We start from the raw sequence: 12,282 nt of genomic DNA on the forward strand, positions 1-12,282 counted from the left end.
GAACAGTACATCCTGTCTGTGTTTGAGTCTCAAACAGTAGATCTCTTGAGATGAAGGACTTTCACTAAGGAGAAATACTTTATCTAAAGGGTTTATCGCACAGGTACAGTAAATGCACAGAACCATGTGGAGGACTGAAATGGTCAGAGCGGACTCAGACGCTGCCTTAAATGTAGCTGGATAACAGAACGCCATGCAAAACCTTTTGGCTCATATTGTTACATGCATGCCTGCTTCATCTGCTGCAGGATAATGTCAGCTTTCCACAAATCTGCACTCTGCGATCTTGAGCGAACATTTCTTTGCTTATTTTTTCGAGGGTGCAACCAGGGGAAATAACAGTCAGGGCATTTTTTTTTTTTTTTTTTGCTGCACAGTTATCTCTAAACTAAGAATGAATATGCACTGATACAGAATAGTACATAGCAAAACTTTAAAAAAAAAAAAAAAAGACATCAAGAAAAACATTTTAAAAACGTGTTAAAAAAGGGTTTTCTACTTGTCTTTAATTTGTTTGACCTAAAGATACCATATGTTTGAATTCTGCATTAAGCTGTCTAATAACAACTAGACCCTTTTTACATGTTTTGTTGAGTTGTATACTTCCATTCCCAAATGTTTCCTACAAAATCCAAACACAGAGAAATCCACAAGTTCACTCAAGGTAACGCCGCATTTCATTTGGTCTGCTGTCGCTACTTCCTGGATACTTGAACTTAACACTTATAAAACTTAATTACCTTACCTTACCTTGAACATTTGTTCCTAAGTCATATCAGATGGTGATGACTGATGTATGCATTCATCGCCAGCCATGTCAGTTGAACTGCAGGATCATTTGTGTTAATTCACATTACTGACACGCTGTTCGTCTGCCACAAACAGCAGGGCCACTTACCTGGACATTGGCTGTAAGCTAGTATTAGGGAGCAACGGAACACTAAGAGGGTGTGTATGTTGGTGTTGTGATTCAGGTTAACTGTCGGTGAACTTGACCCTCACGGGAGACTCTGGTTCTCGCTCTTGTTTTCCACCTCTCCTCTTTTGCAGCCAACATAATATTAACACAGACGACTGTAGTTGACCTCCGCTGATGGCTGCTGCAGTCAGGTTGATAAACAGGAGTGAACATCCCAAAAGTTAAAAAGTAGTCACTGAGCTCTCCTCCTGTCAGTAAATGGCTGTGGATTAAAGCAGATTTGGATGTGATTCCAGGGGCTAGAAGTGAAAAACTCATTTTCAGGTGTAAAATTATATGTACACACAAAACAGAAAGCATGCATACAACGTCTTTTCATCAGATTTATAAAACCCAACGTGCATCTGCTCCCATCATCTCAGTCATCCTGAAATTTTATGCACAAGCACGAGCAGTCTGACCACCCCCACAATTTACTATAAATGGATCTAAACGTCCCCCCCAGTTGCCTGGTTTGCATATAAAAGGCCAGAATTTCGTTGAGTTCTGAGGAGAAATGTCTGAAGCGAAATGGAAGTCGCTCTATCAAGAGCTGAAGAATCTTACCGACCGTGAACTTGAGGTAATGATTGCTCAAACTGAAAAATAGTGTTATTTGGAGGCTTAAGCGAATAGTTAAGCATGTGAAATGGCACAAAGTGACAGAAGCCGCGACGGCTGTGGGTTCAGAGCCACTGACTTTGGAGGAGGTAAAAAAAAAAAAAATCACTTCAAGTGGGAGGCCAATAAGTAGGAGAGAGGATTACAGAGAGTGACAGAAGTTGTGTGAACAGGTCTGATAGCAGCTTCAGTCGAGGAAAAAGCAGAAAATATCAGTAAACTGGATTATAGCGCCAAAACTTCGGCATGCTTTAATATGAGTCGAATCTCAGAAGAAAAAACATGACAGCTATCTGTGTCGGCTGTTTATATTGCCACAATTCTTCAACTTCTTCCAGATATTAAGTTTATTGTGACTTTGCTGTTGTGAAACATTGCTATTCCTACTCACATTCAGAGTAGCCGTCACACTCATTTCTTGGTTTTGTCACAGTTATAGATGTGTAGCCTAGTTGCACTTGCTCTCCAATAAATAGCCTAATAATAAACCAGAGTTTCATTGCTTTTAAAGAATTGCAGCTGAATTGCATGTCTTTTGAACCTCAGTGTTATGATGATCTGAATAAACTCATGTTGACAACAATCTGTTGACACAAAAGAAATGGCAATTGCATTTCACTCACAGCCACACAGGATACACAGCTAAGTAGTTAGCTTTCTATAAGTACTTCGTTTATTAATTTTACACGAATTAATCTATATATGTGCACGTCCCTGATCTCCTGTGATAAACATACAGGTCTTGATGAGGGAAACCAAACCAAAATATAACAGAGTATTATAGTGATTATTTTCTAAGGGAGCTGTCTGACTGAGTGTGTTTATTTCTCTCATTAATCTGCTGCATGTTGTTTGTGGATCTGATGGAGACACATAAGAAAACAACTCATCTAAACCTATGAATATATACAGTCAGTGTACTTAAAGGATGTGATCCCATGACAGCATCCACACACCAGTCAGTGATCCACTAACTGGTTTCACAGACTTGTTTTCTGCTCTCAGCCATTCTGTTTTGCCTCTTAACTATTCTAACATTACTGCCCAACGTACTGATGCGCACAAACCTAACTAAAAATTCAGAGAGGGAAGATAAGACACTTGCAGCATCCTCCTTCTCTGAACTCACTATCTGAAGACTGCAACTGATAACAAAAGGCTCCTGAAAACAAATCTCCAAAATGTTTCATGAGTTAAGACAGTTTAGCAGTGAATTTGTGAAGGTCTTAAATGCGTTTATGCGTTAAAACAAATTCTGTTAAAAGTCGAAATTTTGACTATTTTTCATGTTTGTTACATTAGACATGTAAATTCACAATGTATTTGTGTAACAGCCATTTTGAAACAAGACATGCATGACAAAAGAAAAATGGCTGTTGTGCCTAGCAACAGTTGCTATGCTGCTGTGTGGGGGAGGGACTAAGGTTCTAGAACGTCTCTGATGTATGACCTAAGGTTCTAGAACGTCTCTGATGTATGACCTAAGGTTCTAGAACGTCTCTGATGTATGACCTAAGGTTCTAGAACGTCTCTGATGTATGACCTAAGGTTCTAGAACAGACATGGGCATACTACGGCCCGCGGGCCATATATGGCCCGTTGGTCTTTTTAATCCGGCCCGCCAAACATCTCCCAGTTATATCAAAATATAAAATTAATAATATCGTTACCGGCAAACCTTGTTCATTTACTTTCCCCTGTAATGCCCACATTTCCCCAATAGATGGCGCGCTTGAGCATTTGCCCCCCTCTTCTTCGCGGTTAAGCTTTTCCCAGAAGAAGCACTCTCTTCTTCTCGTTTCCCGCGGTAAAGCTTTCCCCCTTCTAAAAACAAACATGAGTTTATCAAAGAAAAGAAAAGTTGACAGTGAGTGCCGAGTGTTTAACACAGAATGGACAACAAAATATTTTTTCAAAGAAGTCCGATCAAAGGCTGTATGCTTGATATGCCAAGAAAGTGTCGCGGTTTTTAAGGAGTACAATATTAGCCGTCACTTTGCTACGAAGCATGCCAATTACGCCAGCAAGCTGTCGGCGCAAGAACGGGCAGCTACGGCTGAGAGGTTGGCAGCCAATTTACTGACCCAGCAAAATTTTTTTCACCGACAAACTGCGCTTCAGGAGTCAACTACCAAGGCAAGCTTTTTGCTGGCATTCAAATTAGCAAAAGCTAGCAAGCCTCTCTCCGAAGGTGAGTTTTTGAAAGACTGCATGGTGGAGACTGCAGGTGTTCTGTGTCCGGAAAGTCAAGGCAAGTTTGAAAAAATCAGTTTGTCACGTCGGACTGTGACTTGCCGTGTGGAACTAATTGATGAACATATAGCCAGCCAGCTAAACAAAAAGGCAGAGTTCTTTCAGTTATATTCACTCGCACTGGATGAAAGTAATGATATCAAAGACACAGCGCAGCTCCTAATTTTTATCCGAGGAATAAATGACAGCTTTGAGATAACGGAGGAGTTTTTGACCATGGAGTCCCTGAAGGGAACAACGCGGGGAGAGGATTTGTATGACAAGGTGTCTGCTGCCATCGAGAAACATAAACTACCTTGGAGTAAACTTGCCAATGTCACGACGGATGGATCACCAAATTTAACAGGAAAAAACGTTGGGCTGCTGAAACGAATCCAGGATAAAGTAAAAGAGGAAAACCCTGAACAGGATGTTATTTTCCTTCACTGTATCATCCATCAGGAATCACTTTGCAAGTCTGTATTGCAGCTTAACCATGTTGTGAATCCAGTCGTAAAACTTGTGAACTTTATACGCGCAAGGGGACTCCAGCATCGTCAGTTCATCACGTTCCTGGAGGAAATTGATGCGGATCATCAGGACTTACTTTACCACTCTCGTGTCCGGTGGTTAAGTTTGGGCAAAGTGTTTCAACGCGTGTGGGACCTGAAAGTGGAGATCGGCGCATTTTTAGAGTTCAATGAGAAATCTGACGAATTTCCTGAGCTACGAGACCAGAACTGGCTTTGTGATTTTGCGTTTGCTGTGGACGTATTTTCACACTTGAATGAGCTGAATGTGAAACTGCAGGGGAAAGATCAGTTTGTGCACGACATGTACAAACATGTTACAGCGTTCAAATCTAAGCTCGTTTTATTCTCGCATCCTTCACTCATTTCGCCACACTTGACACTCAGAAAGAGGTGACGCGATATGCAAAGAAATACAGCAAATCACTGGATGACCTGCACAGAGAATTCAGTCGCCGGTTCTCTGATTTTGAAAACATTGAAAAGTCACTTCAGCTTGTGTCTTGTCCCTTCTCACAAGACCCTGAAACAGTACCACATGAGGTGCAATTGGAACTAATCGATCTTCAGTCTGACGCCATCTTGAAGGAAAAGTTCAACACTCTTAAACTTAACGACTTTTATGCTTCACTGAACGAAGCCACCTTTCCAAACCTACGGAGGACGGCACAGAAGATGCTGGCCTTGTTTGGCTCGACCTATGTATGTGAGCAGACATTCAGTGTTATGAACATGAACAAAGCCCGTCACAGATCCAGGATAACTGACCAACACCTCGGATCTATCCTGAGAATCGCCACAACAAACCTTACTCCAGACTTTGATGCACTGACAAAACAGGGAGATCAACAACACTGTTCCCACTGAAACTGATGGTGAGTTTTCCCTGCTGTGTTTATTCAACTGAAATGTAATTAAATTAATCATTAATCATTAATAGGTCAAATCCTGTATGTAATTTATATAACACTCCATCCATCTGTTCTTGGCTCGGCCCCTCTGTCAAATTTTAGAACTCATTGTGGCCCTCGAGTCAAAAAGTTTGCCACCCCTGTTCTAGAACGTCTCTGATGTATGACCTAAGGTTCTAGAACGTCTCTGATGTATGACCTAAGGTTCTAGAACGTCTCTGATGTATGACCTAAGGTTCTAGAATGGCTTTGATGTATGACCTAAGGTTCTAGAACGTCTCTGATGTATGACCTAAGGTTCTAGAATGGCTTTGATGTATGACACGTGAACAGAATGTCTTTGATGTCTGACCTGATAAAATATTAGACCAGGTTTCAACACACGCACATTTGGTTGTAGACCTCATTACTGCTCAGATCAGTACGTGGAAACTACGCTTTGTCATTGGGAGACGAATCACACACATTTTGTGGTAGACTTATTTTCTGCTAGTGTTAAAACTCAGACTAGTACGTGGAAACTACGTTAAGTTACTGAGAGACGATTCAAAGATGATCGATCAGAATCCAGCTACGGGCAGCATGGAAACAACAGCCACACAGGACACAACTCAGACACAGGAGCCATTTGGCACTGATACTTTTCGACCACAGGTTGAATCCTTTTTTCAAAGGATGACACCAGAAAGATGGCGAATGCTGAGTTTTGGTACTCCTGATGGGGCCACAAAGATTATGCTGGCAGACCTGCTTTTACACATTAAAACATCTGTGTGTAAAGAGTTGCTGGCCCATCTTAGGAGACGTGCAGGTGTGACTTTGGACAGTCACACACTAGATGCGTACAATGTTACCGACGGACTTACTCAGACTTTCGCTGAGACTCTGGGTGTTTCAGATCCAGTCCAGTCTGTCAGCTCGAAAGCGTTGTCAGACTTGGTGGACAAAGAGATCTCAGAGTCCGTCAACTCTGCTCTCTCCTCTAGTGCAGACAGCAGGGAGCACATCACTCCCCCCAGCAGACTTAACGCTATGGTTGAACATGCCAGCAGAATATTAAAGGCATTCGCAGCCAAGATTAAGTTTTCTTCCAGTCCTGTGTTAGGTGGACGGAAGAAGGATGAAAAACTTAAATCTGCGTCAGTCAGTCAGTCATCACTTGAAACAGTGGAATCAGACGGCCAAGAGAATATCTCATCAGAGGACAGCTTTGTGAGAGCAACATCTAAAGCTGCCATGAGAATAATTAGGAAAGAGCTGGATGACATTGCAGAACCTGTTTTGGATGACGTGTCGGCATGTGAGACGCTGCAATCCGAAAGCTCTCAGCAGATTATGGTTGTTGCAGATGACTTCGCTGAGCTGATTGTTGAAAAGACTGCAAGTTTGGAAGAGACAGGCTTTGCAAGTTCCAGTCCAAAACCCAAACAGCAGCAAAAACTGAAAATAGTGTGCAGCAAGATAAAAACCTTTCTTGCTAAGAGTCTTGCCAGGGCCGGCATTTGTCGCATCGCAGCAAACCTAAAGGCACAGTTCCTTCAGGACATGGACGATGACAGCAGTCAGTCGTTGCAGTCGCTCATAGATAGTATTGACTCTTTAATTGAGACAGACCAGTGTGAAAATGATGCGGATGAGCAGGCTTCGATTCCTTGGTTCGAAAAGATCTCCAGTGGTGAATCCCAGGAGGTCACGCGGGAACTGAGTGATGTCCTCTACAGTCACCTCACAAATGGAGACACCCCCGAGGTTTTCCAAGAAATACAAACACCTGGGGCACAAACCTGGTCGAACAGAGAGGTTGCCATTTCACGCTCTGTCATGTATGCTGACATAGAGATGCAAGTGAGGAATTTTCTAGCCCTAATGAGCTGGTGGCTGTATACTCAGAGTGACAGCCACAGTCAAAGTGTGACACGGACTTTAATGGACCAGGTGCCAAAGTCTCCCAAGACAGCCTCCAGAGTTGAGGACACACCAAAGGTGGTACAAAACAAATTGTCTGTCCGACTGCTCGTTGAGATGGTGGTTTGGGACACATTCGTAAAAGTCCATGTGATTCCTGAAAAAAAAGAGGACATCATTCAGCGTTTATTTAAAACCATATGGGCTAAGGTTGAAGGTGCAGATTTATACATCAAATCGTTAAAAAACCTCAGAAAGGCAATTTTTAAAGAACTGTGTTTAATTTCAGGCAGTGCAGAGACACTATTGCTTGCAATGAATATGGACGACCCAAGACTTGATAGTTGCATTGCACTGATATTTAAAGATCACTTGACGACACCACCAAAACAACCTTGCGCCATCAGCAGGTTCTTCTCCTCTGTGGGCGAATTCATCTCCAAATCCTTCAGAGGTAGACGAAAGATTGGTGTCCTGCCTACTGACAATTTTCAACCTGTGTAAAACACGGGGTTAGGCAGAGAGAAATTGTCCCCACCTTCAAAGATCATCTGACGACACCACCAAAACAACATAACGTCATCTGCAGGTTCTGTGGCCCGTTAACAGCCTGAGACCTGACGTGACATGGGTTTACTCCGGGATGCTCCGGTTTCTCCCACTTTCCTTGCAACCATGAAGCTGATGGGGGCTTTAAAGCCCTCAAAAGCTAATTGGTAGCAGGAGGCTACCTTGATGTCCAGGCTACTTCCTACTCCACTGGCCTCTGTCAATGTATAGAGCCCAGTGGAGCAGGAGGCGACCTAGATGTCCAGGATAGCTTAAAAAAAACAACTTCTTTTCCTACTTTCCATAGGAAATAGACAATTGGAAACTAGCCCATAATGGCCTGAGACCTGAGCCTATCTGAATTTGGGTGTTTCTTCTGTAATGACATGGGGTTTACTCCGGGATGCTCCGGTTTTTCCCACTTTCCTTGCAACCATGAAGCTGATGGGGGCTTTAAAGCCCTCAAAAGCTAATTGGTTGCAGGAGGCTACCTTGATGTCCAGGTTAGCTTTAAAAAACGTCACACAAAACTAAAAATAACAGCTTCTTCTCCCACTTTCCATAGGAAATAGACAACTGGAAACTGGCCCGTAACGGCCAGAGGCCTGAGCTTCTCTTAATTTTTGATGTATCTTCTGTAATGACATGGGTTTTACTCCGGGATGCTCCGGTTTCTCCCACTTTCCTTGCAACCATAAAGCCAATAGGGGCTTTAAAGCCCTCAAAAGCTAATTGGTAGCAGGAGGCTACCTTGATATCCAGGCTACTTCCTACTCCACTGGCCTCTGTCAATGTATAGAGCCCAGTGGAGCAGGAGGCGACCTTGATGTCCAGGTTAGCTTAAAAAAACTTTATACAAAACTAAAAATAACAGCTTCTTCTCCCACTTTCCATAGGAATTAGACGGCTGGAAACTGGCCCATAACGGCCAGAGGCCTGAACTTCTCTGAATTTTTTATGTATCTTCTGTATTGACATGGGGTTTACTCCGGGATGCTCCGGTTTCTCCCACTTTCCTCGCAACCATGAAGCCAATGGGGGCTTTAATGCCCTTAAAAGCTAATTGGTAGCAGGAGGCTACCTTGATATCCAGGCTACTTCCTACTCCACTGGCCTCTGTCAATGTATAGAAACCAGTGGAGCAGGAGGCGACCTTGATGATGTAGCTTTAAAAACCTTTAAAAAAAAAAATCTTTTTAAAAATAACTTTTTCCCCCACATTCTATAGGAAATAAACAATCAGAAACTTTTAATAATAGACCATCAGAATACAAATATTAATAAACAGTGATTCAAAATCAAAATCTACAGTTGTGATGAGTGCCCACCACTTATTTATCCAAAGGAATGTACGATTTTTAATTACCCTATTCAAGATTGTTTAATCGCTTTTCACTAAAAAGGATGTTAGTAAAATGTAAGATGCAGTGATTGCAGTATGTTGAAGGGCCATTTAAAGAGGATAGCATGATAACATCCTGACCCATGAATACATGATGTTTAATAATGTAGTCATGTGTCAAAGTTGCCAATAGAGTGTTGCAGGGATGATGTATTATTGTAGGCTAACCAAGAAGTTAGCATCCCCCTGGTTCCATCGACAAAAAGCTAATCTCGGTGGAAAACATACATGTTAGATATTTACAAATTTTGTTCATCAAGATAATCTTCATAAATCTACCTCTTTTGAGATTTTTGAAGTGTAAATTAAATTGCTAGATGTAAGGTTATAAACAGACTACATTGCCGTCACATGACTTAAAGCTGCAGTCTGGAGTTACAAGAAAAACATGGACTCAGCGGGGATTATTGCAGATTACTTAAATGATACAGTTCCCAGGTCAGACACCAGATAACCAAGATGTCACATTCAAAATAACAACAACAGCATAAACCCAAACTGTTCCATTTCTGACCAATACAACTAAATTATAGTGACAGGTGCCTGATGCCGAGTCACTGTAGTGACCCGGGTAACAAACAATATTCCTCACATGGCGGGAAACAGAGTTACCACAGTGCAGCGCCATGTTGTCTTTCTGAAGCATGAGCTAACCAGTAGCCATAAACACAATGCTAAACACTGGGGTTAGCATACAAGCTAACAAGCTAGATTTACCAACAAGCTACATAGCTTGACTGCAACATCGTACGGCCATATGCACTATTGCGAGTATTACTGTAACCACCGACACCAAAGCCTTGTGGTTAAAACATAGAATTAAACATATATCAAGCAGGGGTCCTTACTTGTCCAGCAGAAAAGCAGCTAACTCCGCTTTGCTTTGCTTCGATATTTATCCTTGTCTTCTCTCTGCTGCTGCTTTTCTTCGTCAGTCTTCTTAAATCTTCACTTTGACGTGGGCAATGGTGGGACATTTTTCAGCTCTGTTGTTGTTGTTGTTGTCTGCCATTGTTTACAGTTTGGGCTTGATCATATCTGACCAGGTAAGAGCAGGCACTGCTAACAACATGCACGTGCTAGAGAATGATTGACAATTCTCAGACACTCCCTTTGGCTCTGATTGGTTGTGTTGATCCGGGAGCAGTGGATTCTTGCAAATCAAATTAGGGCCACCGGATGGAGCCAAGGACAGTGGATTTTTACACATCTAACCTGTATCTTGTTCTACTGTCAGATCATTATGACAATTTTAGCAAATGTAACAGAAAATAGTTACAGACTACAGTTTTAACTTTGACAGCCTGTAATAAGCGACACAAACTTCTTTTCTTTCCATCCGAGAACTGCATGGAGAGGTTGAACAACCCAGCAGCAGAGGTAAAGGAGGACCTGAAGAGACCACTGCTCCTGTACCACAACAGATCAACACTCCTCTCCGCAGATACACTGAACATTACAGAACGCTAAAATATATCACATCGAATCATCAAATAAAGCTTCAGGTGCAGACGCTACCTTTTAAAACCAGTTATTCTGCTGCCAAACTGATTCAGTGTGACTGTTAATATTAGATTGGATTTGAACTCTGATGTGAAGAAAATGACTTTTAATCGAGTTTTGTGTTAACTTCAAACAGGTCTCTGGCTCAGGGGCTCGGTCAGTGATCCCTCCATGCCTCCAGTCTTCACACCTGTGCAGGATTAAAGGGAATCAAAGACTGAGCTATCATCTCCCAGTTTGATCTGATCCAGTCAGTCGGCACAGAACAAGTCTCAATAAATTAATATCCTGTGAAGTTTGTCCCTTTTCTTCTAGGATAAGTACTAATCTCAGTCCACACTTTAACTTTGAGCACCCATCTATGATCTTAGGAGACAGAATAGGTAAAAGCAGTCCAGTATCACAACCTTCAAGGATGTCACATAGTGAACAACCTATGGCAGGAGTTTTCAGGTCTACAAATATTTAAGTTTTTTTTTTCTCCAAGATCGTAAGACGCGAAAAACTTCCAAACATTTCCCATAAGGAATGAATGGGACGAGGTCAAAAAAGTCACAAATCTTCAACATTTTTCAAACATCTCCTGCTCTGGCATACGCTGACCTAGACACACCATTCAAACTATAAAATGTAGCTAAAACTCCAAATTATCAACGTGATGTCATACTTTTGCCTTAGCTTTCATAGTTTTTTCGACACGGGGCAAAGCGCACAGCCCACTCTCGCGATTCCCCGGCGGGGAATTGTCTAGTTCTCATTATAATTGTCATAATGCTGACAAACAAGAAGACAGTCAAAACAAGGGTAACAACTCGTGCATCACTGTGTGAACACAGTGAAGGCTTTACAAACTACAGATGTAATCATAACACAATTTAGTAAACAAAACAAAAAAACAAACAGCAACCCAGATTCAAATCTTTATTTTCCCTTTTAGCCATCTCACAACATCACAATAATAAGAATGAAAGGACTATGTGCTGTAGTGGCAAATAAGAAACGGGGTCATGATCATGCATGTGAATAGATTTTGGAACATCCCTTGCAGTCCCAGCTCGGCTCTAACATCCCTTCCTATGCATCCTGAGCCTGGGGGCCTGAGCACGCTATTTGTAGGCTCTTATGAACACATCCAAAAAAAATGAGAATAGTAAATGGCAAGCCCTGGGTGATCAGAAAAAAAACAAAAACAGGATGGTCCAGGAGGGCGTGGGCCACCTCTGGTAGCTCTCTAGCTGGCTCTGAGCAACTGAGACGCAGCTCTACTCTGCAAGTGCATTTTTGGTTTTGTTTTGATAGAGAGCCCCCCCGAGCGTCAGACGTTACACACTGTAAGTTTAAAGCTGATATGATAGATGTGTTTCACACCAATGATACATCAAGTGACGAAGTGGACACAGTCACCTTGGATCTGCAGCTCCTCTCTCCTTTACAGCAATTTACTGTGACTTTCAGCTCATCCTTTAGCTGCTTTGGTTCACTTGCAATCTACCCAAATCAACTGTGGTATTTCGGAACAGGACTGACAAGTCCTAGACATTCCACAAGACAAAATAGCACAGGAGATAATTATGCTGTCACTAAAAGGGCAACATGCTCAGCCAGCCCTGTTAATGAAAGTCAATGAGGCTCACACCTTATGGAGAGGGTCTCTTACAATAATGAATGCAA

At 42.1% G+C, this 12,282-nt stretch overlaps 1 protein-coding gene across 1 annotated transcript; it reads left to right on the forward strand.

Moving 5' to 3' along the window:
- The first annotated feature begins 5,617 nt into the window (after positions 1–5,617).
- LOC119012831 lies at positions 5,618–10,906 on the forward strand. Its single transcript, XM_037086988.1, has 3 exons — positions 5,618–8,209; positions 10,453–10,613; positions 10,748–10,906. The coding sequence occupies exon 1, from the start codon at positions 5,805–5,807 to the stop codon at positions 7,659–7,661; it is 1,857 nt and encodes a 618-aa protein (XP_036942883.1). The 5' UTR covers positions 5,618–5,804; the 3' UTR covers positions 7,662–8,209; positions 10,453–10,613; positions 10,748–10,906.
- Positions 10,907–12,282: the final 1,376 nt, after the last annotated feature.

Source organism: Acanthopagrus latus, chromosome 22, assembly GCF_904848185.1.
Source record: "Acanthopagrus latus isolate v.2019 chromosome 22, fAcaLat1.1, whole genome shotgun sequence".
In the NCBI taxonomy this organism is placed as follows: Eukaryota; Metazoa; Chordata; class Actinopteri; order Spariformes; family Sparidae; genus Acanthopagrus; species Acanthopagrus latus.